Genomic DNA, 22960 nt, shown 5'->3' with positions numbered 1-22960 from the left:
AAACGATATTCTAGGCTCTTTCTTAGAGCATGATAACATAAACCACTTTGTTCGTGTGTTGTTGACTTAACACTACAATTAACTACACTAGGACGAAAGGTTAGTTCCTTTTGTCTTCGCACAAGATTCGTATTATAAAATAGCTTAAATGCCTCAATGATTACATGCGGTCAAAGACTACATTCGTGAGCTTTCGCAAAATTTTGATGACTTCCATGACGAATTTCATTTTTGAAATCACAATGGAAGTTGTAAAGTGTGATAAAAATCTAATATGTCTGAGATCTATCAGTTTTTATTTTGCAAGAACTTTTCAATAGCAGGGCTGTAGATCTCTTTCTAATGTCTTTGAGTCGCAGCCAATTGTGACACTGTTGAACGTGTTACATCTAGCACATATTACTATCAGGTTGTGATGATCAACCAATTAGCCGTGCGTGCCTAAAAAACGTGGTATCCCTAATTATGAAAAGTTGGAACAAAATTAATAAGCAAGTCTAGATCATAAGTTTAAGGACTGGTTGATTTCAAGGATTTATAAGAACAATACAGGTAATCGATGTAAGTATTACACCAGCATGTTGCCTTGTATTTTTTGGTGCAGATTGCCGACCAATAAAAAAAGAAAGCTACATAATATAATAATTGCAAGTTATCCAGTATATCGTATACAGCAAAGATTTTTGGGAGTATGAACCTGTTGGGCATATTTGAACATCCGCTAAACTATGATAATAAATATTTAATTTTTTTATAATATTAGGATATTATACCTGCTATGTTTAAAATAAAAATCGTAATAAAACATAAAATTCCTACAAAACGTTGATCGAACTGACTCATTCATCTAAATAAAATCGTGCGCAAACAACACAATATCAATAAATAAAAAAGCGAAGATGATATTTTAATTTAAATCAGTTTTACCTGATAATACTATGTTGAAATCACAAACATAGTAACCCGTAACGTACCTACTTGTTGAAGGTTCACGGCCCTACCGACCATGCTGTTTATGTGCATGTTATTTTTTTTTTATGCGAAAAATGACAAACAAAATCCTGTTTTCTAGAAGTATTTTCGAAAGACCACATCCTTGTTTGCCGCCAGGGTAACGTATTGGTGGTATCAAATTAACAACCGCCTTGAGACGCTGTTTCTCAAAGTTTCTTAATAATTTTTATGAGTTGGCTCCTGTAGAATTCTTAAGATTTTTAACTGTTTTAAATCATTTGGTCTTTAATATACTAGTTGGCAGGCCTTGCTTCTTACGAGTATTAAGGGTTCTGAGCGACGGTGCATTGCGCATGCGGAATTGGAGAAGAATCAAACTAATGGCCAGCTAACAAGAGGATACAAAAATACCGGCATTAATAGTTAATTATTAGTATTTAACCGCCAAGCGTGTTAGTCGATCTGTATTACAATACGATGAATAATTAACAGAACGATTCATCGCATTGTAATACGAAATGGCAGTCGCTATAGGATAGAAATATTTGGCATAACGTATGGTCAACCATGCGAGCTTTTTAGTTCTGAGAGAAAAATATTGAGGATCTCTGATGGGATATTAATGAGGAAAAAACATTCTCTTCCTATATGGCATTCTTCCAGGCTCGAAGCAATTTAATGTGTAAATCGAAACATCAACGCGTATAAATTAAAATTAATCATCATAATTATTTTAAAAGTGAATTTTTAAAAGGGCTTCAGTAAACATTTCCTCTTAATAGCAATGTGTTAATCGCATTATAGGTAGCGTGTAATTAGATTTAAAAAAAAATGCTGTAAATATGTAGAATAAACTAATACAACAAGTATTTAAGAGCCAAATTGATCTCTACATTATTACGACAATCCTATAAAACTATGCGGTAAAAAGTATACTTTTCGTTTGATATAGTATGATTACACTTTAAACTTTAAGATAAAAATAATAATTATCATTTTCAATTGTTAACGCGAACTTCATTACTCATTGTAATTGTTTCCGAATTGTATTGAACTTGAAATTATAAATATACAACTCCGTGTTGTCATTCTAAAATATAGATTTTATGTTATGTGACTGATTTTTTTAATAGGTTAATAATGTTAAACAGTCACATAAAACTGTATAATGAAGTTACTGCAGGTGAATCATTAAAAACAGTTGTTTTTTTAAGCTTAGACCAGTTACTGGTTGAGTAGTTCACTATTCACCTAATGTTAAGTGAACTCCTATGTTTATGAAAATCCGCAATTTTTAAAGAAATATCCCCATAATTTCGGAAGTATTACTTAACATACTTCCTTGGTTTCCGGGGGAATGTGGGGATTTTAAAGTAATTTTACCGGAAAATGGGCAGGGTTGTGCATTTCCTGAAATCTTACCTTACATAACGCAAAGATCACTTCATGGATTCTTTTATGCGGGCACGGCAAAGGAACCTCACTGCACTTGGATAGAAGTGGAGTAGGGTCCAAGAGACTGTCGACTGAAGAGAGATGATTACCCCTCGACAGTCGACACAATTATGCCGGCCTGTTGGAACCGGCTATACACATGCTAATCTCGGAACACGTCACACTTACGCGGGCCGCTATGGCAGCTTTTAACATCTTGTGTACGGTGGTATATAAAATATATCCTATCACCAGTAAAAAATGGTTTAGGGATACTATCCCGGTAGAGCCTTGATGTAGTCAATTATGTTTACAGGGTTGTTCTACCAATTATTGCTCGAGGTTTTGGTAAAACCCACAATCAAAATTTGTTCCCAGGATTCTTTGTGCAGCTTTTTAACCTCGACATTTCCAGAAAACAAATTTTGTCTACCCCTTACTATTTATGAAGAAAAACGACGTAAACATAAACATAACAAAACGACGACGCCATGCATAGGTCGCGCTACATCTCTCGCTCGCAACACACCAACACATAGTACACATCCGAAACATCGATGTATAACACATGAAGGTCAAATGTCGTGAAGATGAGCTGAACTGGTTCCGGGGATGCGGAGGGGGAGGGCAGTGACGTCATCGGAGGCTGCGCCGGTATATATTATACGGTCGCGTGCGCACCAATACGTTTGTTTCGTTGATTTGTGACCAGTTCATAGTGTTGGAAAAAGTTGCGAGAGAAATAATAAACATGCTCAGTTTTGTCACCGCAATTGCTTTGGTAAGCGTTCATAGTTTAAGCGATCGAAGGTTTTCATACAAGGCCCAAATTATGTAACCGCATGAGAATAGCGATTTGTTATTCGTAAATAAAATTACGACGTAGTGTTATATCGTAAGATAAAGTTAAATATTGAAATAATAAATTGTTATGAATATTAGAATCACGAATAACAAGTAAGCTTGCCACTTGAATTGTTCAGCGAAGCGTAAATATTATTGTAATTAATACGTTTTACGTTCTCTAGATATTTTTAAATTTATAGTACAGATTCAATAATCAGGGAATGATCGTGTAGTATCAGGAATATATGGAGAAGAATAGTATATCCATCTCTGTGCAATATAGAATTGTATAAAACGCAAAGGGGTCGTTGATGCAACGATTTAATTAGCAGTCTTTTAAATATTTCAGGCATTTGAAGTATCTGTTCAGTTTAAAATTATTCTCTTAATTTAATACGCATACCTTTTTAGTAAAGCACGAACAAAACTAATTCAGTTTATATAGTTTATATGTAGTTTAAACATAGTTTAAATATGCATATAAATACAATTGAAAATGTTTAAGTTTTCCTTATGGTTAAACGTGGTGCATAACATATGCAATGATAAAATTATATTAGAAAAGTTTACTAGTTCTATTATTACGATTTAATAATTAAATTTTAAACAAAAACAATTACTAATACTTAATATAAAAAAAATAATGAATGGTTACTGAACATAATATCCGCTAAGTTTTAAGTTATATTTAAAAAATGAGAAGAAATTTAATGTGAAGTAATGATTATTATCAAGTGATATATGTAATCACATGTTACACTAACGTGTTGTTTGTAACGAATCTTTTTAACCGCATTATAAATTAAAATATGAAGAGTAGTTGTTGAAGTGATTACTAGGTTCTATTAGAAGTCTTTAGAAATACTATTCTTTTATATACAAATAAAATTAAATAGCACGTAGAGTTTTTATATGTCCCAAGTGCGAAGTTTCTAATGAAACAAAGTACATAAGCCAATAAAAACCGATTTATTTAAAGATTTCGGATATTTTTCGGTTATACTAGTTAAATAACTAAGCTGAAAGTAAAACTTAATGAAAGATATATTCGTAGACTCGGGATGATTCGCGAATGATTCATCATTCATGATTAGCGAAGAGTATCACATATAAAAGATTTTTTTCTTTTCAAAATAAATACATAATTCATATTTTTTTGCATCTAGACACTGTGGTATAAGCTGTACATATTTCTAATATAATTAATGACAAGGAACTTACTTAGTCTATAAACTGTAGGAATTTTATTTTCTTAACAACAATAATTTTGCACAATTCAATTAATTTCAATTTTTAGATTGTCGCTCCATCGTTGACAGACGATGATTTTGCTAATGTCAAAGTAAGAAGAGTTACAGTAATTTTTTATAGATTTAATATTGTCTATGACTGATGAGCCATTTCTCATAAATCTTGACTGAAACGACAGTAATTAATGAAAGTATTCCTTAAAATATCGATTTTGATTCGATGATGTTCGATACATGGTGTGAATATGGTGCCGTAATAATTAATACAGTTGACTAACTTCTATTGCCCAGATTTTTTCTTCCAATACAACGTATTGAGTTTCATATAAAAATTATACGCATTAATTTTGTTTTATATATTTGACTCATTTTTAGGACAACTTACGCTTGATCAAAAAATATTATATAATTTTTTTATTATCTTAGATTCTGTCTTTGATTATCTAAGATCGGATAAATCGTGCTCTACAATACTATGATGCTATTAGTCTAATCGATATTCATTATTCAGATAGTCTCATCAATGTTTCAATAAAATATGTAGCCTTATACTGCTATAACATACATAAATCCTATGTCAATTGCTGCATTTTCCTTCAAGTTACATCAGCTAAGAGATTCTTCAGTAAACGCATTATCATCAAGATTACAACGTGCGCCCGGCAAAACGAAGGGCAATGGCATTCAACTACTAGTTATAAACTATACATTAGTATAAGAAAACAATGTTTCTAACCTCATAAAATGTCTTATTGTCAGTTTATGTACTCTATTTAATATCGACATCGATATATTAGTCTAAAAAATAACGGCACTAAATAGTATAATTTTATTTTCTGTAATAAACAATCTAGAGTATTCTGTACATAATAGTTTTGTTACATAAAGGTTGATTCATTGTAGATCTTATTGCAAGTAATAAAATGTGCGAAACTTCATTAATCTTTATATAAATCATTAACATCGCTTTGTTACACGGACGCTTAAAATATAATTTTTATTAATTCAAATCAATAACAATAACTGGATTTCTTATAAAATATTATACATAGATGCTTTTCCGATGTTGGTAACCTGGAATAATGCACTTTTTGTTGTTGATAATTTAAAAGTTTTAAGATTTTCATCGTAAAACCCAATATGCTTCTAAAACAATAAAATAACCCTACAATACTTTGGCTGTAGGTATACAAATTAAATAGAAATTGTACCACGTTTGGTCCAGCGAAAACAAGTTAATTACAAATCTGACTCAGTATATGAGATTTGATGTCATGTAATAATATCTAGAAGGTGACCCGTAACATCTTAGGGAATCCAAAAGCATACCTAAATTTAGTAGGAACAGGTTTTTTTATTCTGTTAAGGTTTACGTTTATTACGTGCAAAAAGAAGACTTGCGAAGGTGAGGCAACATATTGTCATATGTTTGCTTTCCTTGAAAAACTGCGGTGAGCAATCTTTAGTAGTACCGCCCCATGTAAAATGGCACGATACAAACAATTTTAAGGTCAGTAGGGTTGAAATAAAAGTATTTTAAGGATTTTATCGCGGTTTTATATCATCATTTCTCCCGACGCGGGTTGTAAAGAAACGTCGCGAGCAAACCGCGATAAAATCCGTAAAATAGCTTTATTTCCATGCCTAACATTCGCCTAAGCATATGATATGAAACATTATGATTGTGGTTTAGTCCGAATTTAATTCTCCTTATTTTATCATTCATTGTTTTTTTTTTTAAGTTTGCATGTTATCTGAATCTGATAATATAGGTAGGTATTAAGTAGATTCAAAGTTGTTAATTCAACTAACAATATTTTGTTACGGTGTAACTGAATCTTCGACCTCATTTTCAGAGACGGCTCGTCACCGGCTCTGTTACGGAGAATATCACATATACTATGTAATATGTGTGTATATTGCCTCATAATTTCAGAACAGAATATGTACATAGTTTGTCATCGTACATAAATAAAATCCGTTAGCATCAAAGGGCGAACCGCGGCCAGATCAAGATTTCAGTGAGAAGTGTTGGTAAAATATCAGATGTAAACATAATCTCCAATGTCAGATGTTCATTATAAAATTACTTTTATATCTGACGCAATTTGGCTTTTTGTTGAACATCAAAACAGAATAAAACAACGTAAGCAAAATCGATCAATTAATGAGCAACAAAACATATTTTTTATTATCGTGGAGATCCGCTACAGGTGCGTCTGATGATTTAAGAATCTATAAAAAATATTAAATCTGTTAATTATAGGTATTATGCGATAATCGTAGACATGTGGGAATTACCTACAGTAAATTCAACATATAGTTTTGCTCATATTTTATGAGATTTATTTATTTATCTCTTTAAACAAAGATGAAGCATAAACAAAATAAATTAATTAGTCAGTAAAATAATGTTTTATTTAGGTATTGGTAAGGTCTATAATACTTTAAAATATAGCTTTAAAAGCTCGTTAATTTTTTATTCTCAATGAAAACTGGAATGCAGTTCGTCATACAATCTTTTATTATCGGTGTGCCATGAAATGACGAAACAATTCGAAGAAATATTGAAGATTAAAATGAAGGAACCACCTTGAGATATCGGAAGATACCATCGCTGTGCCACTTAAATCTTTAAATAACTTGTATTGCACAAATATATTAAAAAGGATACGCGTTAATAAACAACTGAAGAAAATTACATTTTTGCATCGACATTTATATAAGGAATCGTCTTAATTAACAAAACACATATTATATAGTGGTGATTTATTACTTTAATGTGTACCTATTTGAGATTATTACAATTTACTTAAATCAAAACTAATAGGTATTGTAGTGGCAACTCTACTTTCATAGCGCAAAAGTTAAATTGATATAATCAATATGCAATTTCTCTAAGCATTTTAGTACCTAACGCTTTTGAAGGCAAAAGTCACAATCCATGTAGATGTTTAACAGTGTCGACTTGGTAACAATAATACACCGGAAATAGATATTAAAACTTAATAAACAGTATTACGATGTTTGTTTAATTAAAGTGATAAATGACCGAAGAGAAAATATGCTATAACCATTTCCGCAAATATCATCAATAATTGTCTTTGGCAGATCCTGTTTACCTTCGCACGAACCTTGAGAGTTCGCTGGGTGTTTACAGCCACATTTTAATACCTGAGCCATCTTGAGCGGCAATTCTTTGAACTCCATTTATGTTCTGAGTACTTGTTTGTTGTATGAGCGTTTAATTTTGGTTAAGGATAGAAGATTTTTGTCAAAGGATGTTAAATCCACCAGTGGCGAAGGGTTCATATAACTGCCGGCTTATCTTTCGTAATTTATATAAGATTAGAAAGATTTGCAGACCGCATTTATACATATATGTAATACCTATATTATATATGCTGTGTCAAGTTCCCTTTTGGAAGTTTTAACCCTTCGATATCGCAGTCCACCTAAGTATTTATAAGTTTTAAAACAGTTTTCAGTTGTTAATGATAAAAGCGTGGGTATATTTATACCACACGACGATACGACACGACTGCAGTCGTATGCACCTGGCTACGTGTACTTGGACTCAGGGCTGCACGCAGTTCAATCTGTCATAACAATTCATGTACTTTAATGTGAAAATATGTAGTTATTTTTGACTTATTTTTGCAACGGATTACGTGGAACATGCTTCAAACAATTCTGAAAATTTTTTGTTTGAAAATCTTAACGGTTTTTTTTACATAATAATCTTAACAGAAAATTCTACGATGCTTACTGTATGGTAATTTTGTGATCTAGAATCCACAGTCCATGAATAATAAGATGCGCATAAATTTAAAGGTCATTTAAAAATGGACATTCAGGTTTTTTGTTTTTTAGCTTTAAAGATATATTATATATTGTGACGAATCTAAATCTAAAAGTTGTTCAATTTTCCTTATTTAAAACCAGATTAGAAGGTAAAAAAAATATATTTCTAAATGAAATGAAGACGTCTGCAAAAAAAAAAACTGAACATTAGACTAGCAAAATGACTGATGAAATAATTGAATATATTTTGTAATTTAGCAAAAACTCTTGATTGAATCTTCAATTAAATTTCGAATCTTATACCTGTATTGTATAAATCTGACGATTCAATGTTGGTCAGGAAAAACATTTGAGTATCTCGTTTATATAAATATAAACTACTTACTTAAGTAGTTTATATTACGTAAAATGTAATGTACATACTTATGTAAAATTTATCAATAAATACGCAAAAAACTCATAATAATATGTTCATTTTACTCAAAACCGATTGGTAAAGTTTTATAGTTTCGCATTTTAGGCACTTATACAATGAAATGAATTTTTATTATTTCATCATGTTATGCAAACATGATTATGTTAAATTGGATTCCTAATGGTTTATTAAGATTTTTTTCCTTTTATATAAACTGTGCATATACCTACTTAATAATTTTGTGTTTTAATGCGAAAATAAAATAAAATTCTACATTTATTCAATTATACATTTTGTTCCATGTCGCGATATTAGATAGGTATTTTTTATATTGACATTACCTTACAATTGCATACAATCTAATTAACATTTTTAACAAATTAAAGTCTTTACCTTCTTTTTTGTTGTATTAAGTAACTTTATGTTAAAAAGTAACGTTCGGCTAGTGTTTATTTGCACAAAACTTTTCTTCGAGAACCTTTTTTAAATTGATTTGTTTTGGTCCGAAATACTCATCGATCACTTACTTCAACTAACTTCGTCACTACAATTTTTAAGATATGTTAAAACTTCACATTTATCGACCTTCAAATAAATTTAAACAAAGTTGATAAAGGTATTGTGAATATGTATTCTTTCTCAAAAGTTTGTAAAACATTAAATCTTGTTAGTAGTTACAAGTAGTAACCTAAAATAAAGTTTTTATCGAATATTAACATAAAATATATTTATTCAGTTTGATTGGGAGAGACTTGTTTAAAGAAGTTCTTAAAAAAGGTTTAATAATAATATTAAAAAAGAATCATAGGGTACATTAGACAGAAAGAGAACCCAACACAACATACTGGTACTAATAACATGTATAAATGCGGTCTAGGCTTGCATAATCTTGTGGATTAAAAACCTCTAAGCTTATTCATTGAATAAAGATGATAAAAAATGCGGTCTGGAAATAGTTCTAATGATAGTTGATTTTACATAGATTACGAAAGGGAAACAGCAAGAATAGGGTTATGTGAACCTTTCGCCATTGTACGATAGCAATTTAGGTCGATGCGGAAAAAATAATAATTTATAAGCCATTATGGAGACTAAAGGGTTAGTTACATAAAATATATTTTCTAAAAGGATTATAGGTATGTTTTAATATAAAAAAGTTTTAATTCTTTACCATGTCACTAAACTCACCACTCTTGATGATTTATCGCCATATTTATAATCTATATTTACCAAATGACGGTCTTTTAATCCATTCACTTCCCGCAACGCATTCACTTTCAGTTATTATGTTCTAGATACATAAATATTTTTTTAGAATGTATTTGATGATATTCTAGAATCAGAGATCACGAAATTAAAACCTGTTTTATCAATGCCAAGGATGCATCGAGCAAAATCTTTTATTTTTGCGTTGTAACTTATACGCTGACGTCTGAATATAAATTGACGTAATAATTTGGAAAATGATCTTTTTTGTGCATCTTTTATTGGATAGAACTGTATAATATACAGATATTAAAAATACAATTTAGTAATTGGAACTGAGCAAAATTATAATGACTTGTTCTTAACTCAAATTTTTGATGATAACAAAAATATTCACTCAATGTTTAAATACCGATTTATTAAAATTCTTCTTAGCAGTCCTTATAACCATACGACACTGACTACTCGTCATAAAATATTTGTTAGTTCTTATTGCAAACATCAAATCAAGAATTTAATTTCAAAGTGAATATAATCAATTTTGATAAGTGGTATCATGTTTAACAAGTTTATGAGATAATGATTTCTTATGTTTACGCAAATGTTAGTTATTTAAATAAAATTGTTTTATGAATTTTATCGCGATTTTTTATATTATAATTTACTCCCGACACATCGAAGACTTTGCAGCCTTCATGGTCAAGGGACTGAGGTGTTGGTCATCCTAAAGTCAAAGTTACGATATCTAACACATTTTACAAGTATACAACATTTTGGTATTAGAATTTTTATGACATTTTATTGTATATTTATCTTACAGTTAAACATAGTCGCATATATAGGTATTGCATGGAAAATCTGTAGTAGACGGTATGTTTAAACATATTTGGAATTAATCATATAAAAATGAAGAACTTTATTTTCTTTAATGTTGCTATTTGCTTGTAAGTTATAGTTACATTCATATACGTATAGTTATAATTCACAATAAGCCTAATTAACTAACATCATTTTTATTTTATGTACCTTTTGTGACTCTCTTAATATTAGATATAAAATTAGATTAGAATGTGTTTCTCTTAATAATTTCCTAATTTACATGCTGCAGAGCGCTATTGTTACCAAATTTGCCTTATTTTCTCGATCGATTCAAGCAATCTAACCTTTAGATTGGTATAATTGACCTTTTATAACAGCAACATTAGCTAAATAGATTTCGTTATGTTTTTTTTATTGTATGCATTATGGATCCAGAAGCATCTCTAATTATTTTTTTTTCGCTCGAATGAGTACATAATCACTGTTTAATTGAAAACAAGCTTGTCGTAACATATCAAGTATTTTGTTTAGAGCTATCATAGTTCATTTTTTATTCAGAAAATATGTAACCAATGAAAAGTTTGTAGTAGTAATCATAGAAGGCCATTAGAAATAACTTTCTTGTGATATCTAAAGTATTACGAGCTACGATATTTGTATGTAAATATTGTCATAGTCTATTTATATTGTTTATTAGTCAGATTTTCGGTATGAGGATGGTATTTTGTGTTGAACGGTTTAGAATGTGTGAAGGTCTTGTGGTTTTGTCACAAACGGACATAAATCGAATACGCCACGTGTAACAAATTTATTATTTGATTAAAGTCAGATCCCAGGTAGGTAGGTATAGTCAGAAAAATGTACTAAACTCTTTATGCTCTTTAATTATAATACACTTGAATTGGCGTGTGAAATAAGTAAATATAGATCATTTCATTCACGAAGACGGGCCTCGTCACCTATTGTGCAGGGTTGTTGCGGGGTGTCGCGGGGTAAGGAGACTGATCCAAGCACTTTCCTCAACGCTATCTATCGGAGTGTGCGTGTGCACTCATGCTGCTTACGCACACTGTAAGCGACTAGGGAAAGTAGTGGGACGCGTCTTCGTGGATGAAATTATCTATAACTCAAGATTTAATGTACGAATATTTTATTAGTACACGGGGTAAATAATATTATATTACATTAGTGAGCCATTAGGGATTTTTTTAAGATGTTTTAAGATTTAAATAAGTATCTACAATCCAATAAAATAACTCGATTTGATTTATTTTGGCCATAATATTCTGTGATTTGATCCATAATGGGATTTTTTTGTAAATATTTCCATAATTTACTTATTATGACATAATATGTTGACGCAAATGAAATATTGAAAAGCGATATTATGTAAAAGAGCAATTTGTTAGCTTCTATAATGAGATAACAAAATACTTTTTTAAAACCTGCTAATGGGTTAACATTTTTTTAAAAAAGGTTAATGAACAGCTCAGGCATTATTACTACCATCAAATTATGAAGTAAAAGAAATAAAAAATCTGCGAAAAAGAAAAAGAGCGATTGCTATTTACAAAACCTATTATTTAAAAGGTCGTAATACTTTTTTGGAGTCAACTATCTTATCTTAATTTACTCTAACTTTATTTTGTTTATTCTCAAGTTGTTTTAAAATCTTACGCGCTGTTACTAAATCTATACTATTATATAAAGCTGAAGAGTTTGTTTGTTTGTTTGTTTGTTTGTTTGTTTGTTTGTTTGTTTGTTTGAACGCGCTAATCTCAGGAACTAACGGTCCAAACTGAAAAATTCTTTTTGCGTTGGATAGCCCTTTGTTCGTGGAGTGCTATAGGCTATATATCATCACGCTATACCCAATAGGAGCAGAGCAGTAATGGCTAATCTCAGGAACTACCGGTTCGAACTAAAAAAATCATTTTGTATTGGATAGCCCTTTGTTCGTGAAGTGATATAGGCTATATATCATCACGCTATGACCAATAGGAGCAGAGCAGTAATGGCTAATCTCAGAAACTAGGAGTTTGAACTGAATAATTCTTTTTGTGTTGGATAGCCCTTTGTTCCTGGAATGCTATAGGCTATATATATCACCACGCTATGCCCAATAGGAGCGGAGCAGTAATCGCTAATCTCAGGAACTACCGGTTCGAACTAAAAAAATATTTTTGTGTTGGATAGCCCTTTGTTCCTAGAGTGCTATAGGTTATATATCGTCACGCTATGACCAATAGGAGCGGTGCAGTAATGAAACATGATGCAAAAACGGGGACAATTTATTAGTTTTGAGAACTTCTGTTGCGTGCGCTGCGTAAACGGTTAAAGTTATGCAACAATAATGTATGACGGGATTGTTCCTCTTAAAAAGTTCTACAAAATTATATCATAAAACAAAGTCCCCGCTGCATCGGTCTGCCCGAACGTGTTAAACTCTAAAACTACCCAACGTATTAGGATAAAATTTGCTATGGAGACAGTTTGAGACCCTGGGAAGAACATAGGCTCCCGGGAAAATATATAGCGTGACTTTGATAACGGAAAACTTTAGCCCGAAAAACTTTATAACGCGGGCGGAGCCGCGGGCAAAAGCTAGTAGTTGAATATTCTTTGTTTTTTAATTGAAGTGTGTAAAAAATAGTCGTTTATTTTTTTATCCTCACTATAATCATTGCATTGAGCAGTGAAACTCAGCAATTGTCTGGGAAAATTAATTTATAACCTAGATAGAATGGAATTGGACATAGGAATTTTATTATCAAGAATTAAAGAGAAAAATAATGTAGCGTTGGAAATATCTCTTGAATTAAGTTTGTGGCTATTTATGTATATTCGTTGTACCTAACACCCAGGCGATTTATGTGCCACGCGTATGTGTAATCACGCAGTCACGATTTACAACTCATTTTCTGTATCATAGATATTTTAGACACCAACGGATTGAACTTTGTTGAGTCATTTGTATGTATACTTTATGTTAGACATTAACATAACTCAAATCCTTGATTAATTAGAAAATTCTAGCTGTGGTCTTATGGTGTGGTTTTAATTGTTAATTTTCTTTGAAATTAAATGCCTGGTAACGCTGATCAGCAAGACATTTCGCTACGCAGCGAAGAAAGTACTTTATATACTTATATAAAAGGACTATTATTACGAACTTACATAGACAGAATGTATTACAATATGTATTTACAAGAAATTTGAAATTGTGCATGAAAATACCTCTATTAATTTTGTCTTCGCTGTGGACAGTTATTACTAAACGTAATTACGATAATATGGACCATAGTATGTCGACGTTATTGAAATAATATTTTAATCATTTATTTATTTATAGACCTCTGCAGACATATATGCATGTCATTTGTACGTAATTATATGATATATAAATTTAGTCAGTGCTATATTTCTCCATCCTCTAATAAGTTTATTTGGATTTTCAATATAAGCGAATAAGTAACCTCACGCTAAATAATTTAATTGAGCTTATATAAAGTTTAAATATTATGTGAAACATGACCTAATTTGGCCATTAAGGTACGTAGGTATTGATATAAAGTGATAGAAATAGTATCTGGTAACTATATTTGCTAATTATATCTAATACTTGCGTTCTCGTACGTGTGTCATTTCTGTATGTGTGAATCACTTGGCAATGTCCCGAAATAGCGGCAAATAATTAGCATATAACAATATTACGTAAAAAAACAAACCCAGAAAAGACCTTGGATTTGTATATGGTTCGTATGGATTTTACGCCATTTTTAGTACAACTTACGTCTGTATTCTTGAAGGGGTGGACAGACTGACACTAGTTAGTGACGTGCCATTTGTATGACAGTGGATATTTGTATCGTGATTTGTTTCTTATTGCAACCAATAAATAATTTGAATAGCAAGACTGAGATCAATCACGACGCAAACTATATTATAGGTAGATAATATTCGCCAAATTATCTTAATATATGTTAACAGATTTTGGTGCACAAACGGTTGTAGTTTAACTATTATTTTAATATGTAATGGTATATATTCCTGTGCTCTATCATTGTAAAATGTTTAATAACTGGTACACTAGGAATTAATTATGTGGTTGGCAGCGACTCGATTGGACCCTGACACTGATGACAGTCAATGGTGACCACTTACCAGCAATTGCGCCTTCTCATCTGTTTTCGGAGGCAATGAAAAATAAATTATTTTAATACTATTTAAATTTAATTAATTTAGTTACGGATCGAGCACAAAATATTCAGTGATTCCCCGAATTTCATTACTGAGTGTCATTAAAATGGTATTATTTTCGATCCGGGCTTGCAGTAGTTTATATAACTCAGAACAATGACAAAATTCTGAGGGTTATAAGGGATAACCTAGTAAGAGCTGCGCTCTTTGCACGGATATTTTACGATCTCTATTATTCTCTTTAAATAAATATCTTAATATACGTTTTATTAATGCTTATTTTACCGGAGACAGAATCGTCATAATCCCTAATTAACATACAAAAACGATTTATATGTTCGCGTGTATGTAAATATTAGCCATATGAGTTCATTTGAACCAGTCCAAGGCAAAGGTCACAGCGCATCATTATTTGTATTGGGATTTCCCATTCACGCGGCAACTTTGTGATTGAAGTATGCCTACGAAATATGCAAGGGATGAAAAATTATTGTAAAGTAATTTGAACTATATTTAACAAATAATAAAGTTCAAAAACTAGCAATACATTGACACAGTCATGTCTGCTGTCCCTGTTGCAGTAGTTTATATTGTGTATTTTTACGTCTGTCGCAGGAACAAGGTCAAGTACTGCAGAATTAAGCCTTGTATAAGACGATAATAGTAATATGGTAGTTCATTGATGATAAAGTAGACGTCTACGTCTCGTATTACAGAAGACCTTAGCCTCTGAGCTTCGCATCTGTTACGTTAATCTACATGGCTCGTATATCCTTACTCCTTGAAATAATATTACCTTATCCTTAGAATATCGTATTTATTTTAGGTAGCTTCGAATTTAATACCTTAATTGTAAGATTCATAAGTAGTAGCATAGCTTACCATAAATGGACCCTACATCTATATTTGTTGAGGGCTCTTCAGGGCAGTGAGAAATTTTGGACGTCTATTTAGTTTATTGTAGGTGTGGGCCAGAGGGGCCCTAAGCTAGGGGGCCTTGTATCACTGATACGGCTAATGGCGGTAACTAAGCCTCTGCTCATAGGACCAATGACATAAACATATTACCTATACTTAAGTATATTTCCAATACTGTATTATAGAGGATATTTAAAAGTTCACCTCTTTTGCCAATTATTAAGACAGAAAATCGGTGACTTCTATTTTCGACTGAATATAATGATAAAACCATTATTTAATATTGCAGTTGCATGAATGTCATGCTTTATACTATATCCGGTTGTGAATGAACGCTAATTCGTTTTTACTTATGAGTCTATTACTCATTTTATTTATAGCGATAAACACGTGTCGTCATCTGCCATCAATTATTCTATTAAAATATAAATTAATTTGACACCTATGACATTGAGGATGGGCGGGAACATAGATGATGAATTAGCTGTTTTATTAAATTGTTTATAGTTAGCAGCTTTCAATAGCTTCCTAATTAATAATAGACATATTGGTTATTATTAGTTCCCGGTAGTCAACGGCTTAGCTGTGCTTCTCTATTTTAAAGTCCATGGGCGTCGAATGCTGCTTACCATCGGGCGGACCGCTTGCTCGTTAGCCTACTACAGCAATTAAAAAATAGAGTTTATTAATAGTAAATTAGGTATATAGGAATTGTTTGTTTATTGTAAGTGCAATAGCGTTTATAAATAATAACTGATTTTAAAAGGCTAATTTTAATATTGATTTCGTATAGGGCGCAAAAAAATTAGTCATTGTGATAAGGTTGTCTACTCTCAGCTGTACGCAGATTATTCGACCTAAATTCCAACTATATTTACGGGTCAAATTACCTTAAATATTTTACAATAAAACAGAAATCTGTCTATGACGATCTAATGGTCGTCATAGACTTCTAGTGAAGTAGGTAGTAAATCTACTCCGCAATACCTGCATAGGATGTCAAACAGAGACTAACGCATGCGACAGTGTTTTTTTTTTATACGTGAATGGCAAAGTGATCTCACTGCACCTGATGGTAAGCTGACGGGGCCCAATAGAATGTCGACTGATGCGAGATGATTAACCCTGGGCAGTCGACACAATTATGCCGGCCTGTTGGAATCGGATATATACAGACTGATCCCGGAACGTCACATACTTACATGGTGGTCGCTATCCAGGCGGATACGAAATATGTCCTACCACCAGCAAAATGTTTTGGAATATACTATCCATTTCGGTTTATTTTAATGAATGAACCAAATAGTATTGAATAATAATAATAAATGTGAATCAATATACAAATATATTTGTCATTCCAGGTGGCGCTCGCGTCAGCGGCCCCAAATCCCGAGAACATCTTTAAACTCGACCTGAGCCCCGAGGAGGCCCAGAAATACCTCAGCAGCCCACCGTTCACAGCGCCTCAGCTCTCTCCAAAGACCGCCGTCTTGCCTTTGGTAACTAAATACTACATTTATTGATTAGTTTAATATTGATGGGAACCTAATTACTAGAAGAGTAACTAAGAATTATAAAGCCAAAAACCTCTGAGGAGTAGATAATACTCTAGAGGAATAGTTACTATGTTCTATTACAGGGCTGGTATAATTATGTTTTTAGAATTTAGTCAATGATGCAAACATCTTAAGTTTTCATACCATCACTATAATTGTGAATTTAAAACACAAATCAGTACTATAACAAGATTAGTACCTCAAAATATATCTTATCATTGGTCCTGAATATATCTTAGGGCATACCATTAGTCTGTATAAATAAATGAGTATTAAACTTTTCAGGTTAAATACAACGACCCCAGGTTCCGCACTGCCGAAGCCGGCCCTACCCTTGGTCATTACTGGAAGAACGGAAAGGAGATCGAAAACCCCGATGATTACGTAGAAGAGGTAAATATCTAGAATTCATTTAACATTCATAGAATGAGTTGTCGCGAAACGTGACTTACTTTAATAACTGAGCAGTGAGTGAAATTATCTGATTAAGTTAAAGAGACGCTGCATATAAATATACGGTAATAGACCACCCCGAAAGATTACCCGACAAAATTAAGATGGTACGATAGATTCATCCGTCTTCGACAATATATCTAATATAATTTATGAGACTGATGCAAAAGCTAATTAAAAATGTAAAGTTATCACCAAATAAGACCTTCCACATATATTATTTAAAGCTCAGTTTTTTTAAATATCCATAAATATTATTAAATATCCCTTAAATTGCCAGGTGTACGACGCAGCTCAGTTCCACGGACAAGACGGTCTTGGCGCTTACGTCTATGGATACGAGACTCCTGAGTCCGCCAAAATTGAGAACAGAGTTAGGTCCGGAGACGTCACTGGAGCCTACGAGTACAAATCTGGCAGGAACAAGCTTATCAAGGTGAAACTAGTTTAATTTTTTTTATTCATAGTTATGTCATAATATTTTGAAAATTAATTTAAATAAATTTAAGTAGATGGTTGAAGACTTTTTACATTGAATAAAACCTTGTTTTAAAAACTGTAATTGTTAATAACATTAGTAAATGTGAAATACGACAAAAAAAGGAAACGTGATTCGAATACATAGTTATAATATGAAAAAAAACACGAACTAAAACTCCATTTTTATTTATCAGGTCCGTTACTGGGCTGACCACGATGGTTTCCACCAAGAAGACAACATTCCCAAAGTAGAACTGAAGCCCGTTGAAGAAGCCCCTGATGTGAAGGCGGCTCGTCTTGCGCATGAGAAGGCATGGAAGGAAGCCGCCGAAGCCGCTGCTCAGCAACCAGACCCTCAGTGAGTCACATAGTTGATTTTTTTAGATTTTGATATATGTATTTTTTTATTAATAGCATAGTGTAACGAGTGTTATCGATTTAGTATGGATATTTATAAAATGTTAGATGGCAACACTAGAATGCCTGTTGTTTTTTATAGCTGTAAAAAGTATTATTAAAGACATTTAAGTTGCTAATTGTATTTTATAATATTTTATTTTTCATAAATTGTTTTTTTTTGTGATATTTTTATATGAAATATTAAATAGAACTTATTGTGTACATTATGAAGTTTTTCTGAGAGCCTTACATCTGTTTTACCTAATATTGTTATGATTGGTTATGATAAATAGGTTAAACCAAAAAGAAAACTTTATTTTTTACTAGTCGTACTGAGAATATAAAGTAGACTACAGCTTTAGGTACCTATATTTAAAAAATTGCTCTAAAAATTAGACGAACTCTTGATACTTGGAAGTTTATAACGCTCTATCCATTTCCAATAGTACAAATCAAAAGTATATCCATACAGATTAACAGAAGGAAATATTTTAAAATAAATAACTAATTATTACAGATTCGCCCTTAAGAACCTCCCTAAGGACTATTACCAGCAGACCCTGAAGGCTCTCCCCGCCAACTACTACCAGCCCCAGGTCGCCGCCTCTGCTGAGGTCAGGCAGAAACGTGAGCTCGCCTACGACCCTTACTACTCCACCACCACCGAACCCGAACCTACTGTAAGTTTTGAATTTTATCATAACGAGGTATTTGCATGCTGCATTAAAGACATGACATTGAATTTGGGATAAAACATGGCATGATTTACGCAATAAATAAAGGTTGAAATAGCTTAAGAAATAATTTGAGTATGTTTGCCCCTTCTATCAGCTCGACCTGAAAATCTATGAGGGAGGTCTACGTTAAGCAGTAGACAATGTCTGAAAATAATGATCTTTGCAATATGCAATTATATTTATGATCAGAATTTTATAAGAAGTTTTATTGAACTTTTTTTCTTTATAGGGGCCCCCACGTGGTTTCTTCTACAGCTTCAGATACCCAGTCTCCATCCTTAAGCTCAAGACAGAGCAATTAGAAGAAGACGTTTCTGAATAAACTGCCACACCTATCCGTTAACAACTATACTATTGTCATAGGATTTAACAGAACCTGACACTTGTTAGAATTCTAGTAACATCTAATTCTTATAGCAGTGGTAAGTCATAGTTATATTTTTCACACAAACCTGTAAATAGGCGAGCCAAGTATTAAGTAATGAGAAATTTCATTTACATATAACGAATAAGTAGTAACCGAAAATCGTCGAGTTGTTCATTGTGTCAGTGTTTTCTATTTAGTGAATACTAATAGACGAAGAGTATGTCTATGACTTCCTGTCAACTGCTGTTGGAATTTCAACTTTCAAACTATTATCTAGTATGAAACATTTTTGCTTGAGTCGGTACTGTTTTCGAATTGTGTTAACTTGTACATAGCAATGAAAGAATATTCTCAAGCAGATACCAACTGTTAAGTTTTGTTAAATATGCAATGGCGTTCTGATTTGCAATATTAGTAATGGAAACCAACACTAATTTATACTGGTGTGGTCGTCTTTCCCTCGTTGATATTCAAATGAAGCAATTAGTATGGAGTGTTGACTATTGATATCTACCGCAATATATTTGTTACATTAACACCTATCACGAGGTTTCAATCGTTGCCATTTTAGTAGGAAAGTAAGTTAAGTTAACCATTTGTATACATTCAATATGTGATGACCATTTTGACAGGGTTTTCTTTTTATTAAAAAAGTTAATTGTACCATAATTATCACATGTTATTAGGACTACGTCATGCACGTTCCGATTGATCTGTCAAAATGTTCATTTTACATCGAATAGATTATACTGAAGCACGGTCGGGGTTTGAAAGTGTAACTATAAATTGTAATTAAATTTCTCTAACATGCCATATTCTAGTTGTTTAAAAATAACTGTCAACCGTGGTTTGCGTTTGGTTAAACTCTTGAACCCGGTCTCGCTTGTTGTAACTGCTTTATCGTGTTACCAATATAAATATTTTTTTTGTGTAGATTTTACGTGACCTTCCAATGCCGTTGTACTTAATTTTATTGTAATAAAGCATTTTGATATAAAACGGTTTTATTTCTGTCTCTATATATATTGTTAATATTTTTATTTAATAATAATGAATCTACAGGCCGTAATATTTTTATCAATAGGTTTTAAGTACATCATATTATCCATCATTAAATTATAGTTATTACAAAAATTAAAGTTTACTCAATATAATTTAAGTCTTCATTGATCACTTACTTAGTACAGTATTTTTCTCTTATTAGCATATATAATTCATATAAGTATTAAGCTTCGTTTCTCTTTTTACTTCAAAGAGGAACGATGAATAACAAAGAATTGCTATAAAATTAAATTTGCGATTAAAAACGTTTGCTACTTATACATAGGAAACGATTGTCCCATCGGTATTACCAAAACTGGCGGTATTCCACGACTGTTCAATGATTTTATCCTCATATTCCCTTCCTCTTGATTCATTGCCTCTAATTCGTCTAACGTTTGTGGCCTGAAGGGTAATCTCTGACCAATTCCAGATATAATGCTGGAAATTCCATTGTATATCCAAGATATGGAGTCTGGAACGTTTATTTCTATTGGTAAAAATGGAATGCTTGATATAAAATCTCCTATGGAAAATCGCCCATTATTTGGCATGAGTAAAATAGCATTTGGTGTATCTTTCAGAGCGTGGTATTTTTCAGTAGGATCAGCGTCTATTACAACCGAATCTCTCTCATCGTCTTCGATTCCGTGATTCTTTTTTGTATCTTGATTCCGTAAGTTGGGTAGGTCAGGTACTTGGTCAATGGTAGCTTTGTTTTTTGGCAGTAGAATAAGCAATGGTCTTGGTAAGTCTCTGAAATATAGACAGATGGAACAATCATTTTTAAAGTTAATTCATTCACGGAAAAACATTATAGAGTTAACGAAGCTATTAACAGAATATATTTTTGATATGATATATTTTTTCTATATACTGTCAACATTTTTACAATTTGATACAATCTGTTTACTTAATTTAAGTATAATTAAATTTAATATATAATATGGATTCAGTTTAATTATTTATCAAACGACAAGGATATAAAAAATATAATATTATTATAATGGACATGATATGTTATCAATTAATATGTATTTATTCCATGTTCCGTAATTATATATCTATATTATATTGTATATGTTAATACAATTGTTGCCATTTATTCGCCAACTGAGATATATAAAAAAAACTTTGTAGAGTTATATTTTATCGAGTGATCTGTGCTCTTTGTTACTATTTTAAAATATTACGCAATATTATGTATCATTTTTCATTAGTTCTATATTTATAATCACAATCATTGATAGTAATTCAATACTCACAAAGGCGGATTCTGCAATTCATTTAATCTCTTCAAAATCTGCAATTGTTGCAATGCCATCAGTTGTCTTTGCAACGTCATCTGCTGCGGCTGCAGCAACGGTTGCAGTAACTGTACTTGCAACGGTGCCGCTTCTATTAAAGATGTATGTAAACACACTAATAGAAGAGAAATCATCGTTTGTACAAAATATTAGCCAGTCTTTCAAACCACTTTTAACACATTCACCACTATCATTGAAAAGCGCCGAAATTGCGGTCCTTAATTTGTCACTAATGTTTACTTCACACTTTTTGGTTAGCGAATAGAGGTTCATACACTAGTTCACTTACAAGGCTATTAACGCGATTATCTCCTGGCTACTCGTTATGAGTTTTTATGAAAACAATATATACTAAAAAATATACTGTGCTGTTGAAACGATCGCAAATGAATCCTTATTTAATTGGTTTTTAAACACGTTCACAGGGTGTTCGCAAATGCAGCTTCGAAACTTATGTCACAATTATTTATGTATTTTATTTTTAATGAGTGGTTTAGAGTGTAGTCAGTATGCTTGTTAGTTAAAATGTGGTCAGGAAGTGAGTGCGTAAGTATGAACGTACGTAATTATTATTCATTGTACGTAGCATTCTGGCCCACTGACAGGACATTCGACCTTGTCCGCTAAAGAAAGTCAAGTTTCTTTTTCGGCGTCAATTGTTTGAAGATTTACACTTTAGATAATAATTTTAGTACCAAGTTGTCTCTTTATAATAATCTGTGGTAATCTTTAATGCCTTTCTGCGAAATTAAAGTGAGGAAACTTAAAATTATA

The 22960-nt window shown here is 31.9% G+C and overlaps 3 protein-coding genes across 3 annotated transcripts in view; 1 reads left to right on the top strand and 2 right to left on the bottom strand.

Moving 5' to 3' along the window:
- LOC115445657 overlaps positions 1-4572 on the bottom strand; it is a 13638-nt gene extending 9066 nt beyond the window's left edge. Inside the window, exon 1 of the mRNA XM_037443496.1 lies at positions 4456-4572. The gene's annotated coding sequence lies outside the window, so the exon portion shown is untranslated. The remainder of the gene's footprint in view (positions 1-4455) is intronic.
- Positions 3021-20837, top strand: LOC115445655. The gene is made up of 7 exons (XM_030172014.2): positions 3021-3169; positions 17208-17345; positions 17688-17795; positions 18136-18291; positions 18530-18693; positions 19252-19414; positions 19701-20837. Exons 1-7 carry the CDS (start codon positions 3140-3142, stop codon positions 19791-19793), a joined length of 852 nt encoding a protein of 283 aa, XP_030027874.1. The 5' UTR covers positions 3021-3139; the 3' UTR covers positions 19794-20837.
- Positions 19720-22960, bottom strand: LOC115445656. Its single transcript, XM_030172016.2, has 2 exons — positions 22145-22960; positions 19720-21635 (listed from the first exon to the last, which is right to left on the bottom strand). Exons 1-2 carry the CDS (start codon positions 22318-22320, stop codon positions 21152-21154), a joined length of 660 nt encoding a protein of 219 aa, XP_030027876.1. The 5' UTR covers positions 22321-22960; the 3' UTR covers positions 19720-21151.

The sequence above is a fragment of the Manduca sexta genome, chromosome 26, assembly GCF_014839805.1.
Source record: "Manduca sexta isolate Smith_Timp_Sample1 chromosome 26, JHU_Msex_v1.0, whole genome shotgun sequence".
NCBI classification, from domain to species: Eukaryota; Metazoa; Arthropoda; class Insecta; order Lepidoptera; family Sphingidae; genus Manduca; species Manduca sexta.
The sequence above is the reverse complement of the archived record's forward strand: the minus strand, read 5'-3'. Positions and strand labels throughout refer to the sequence as shown.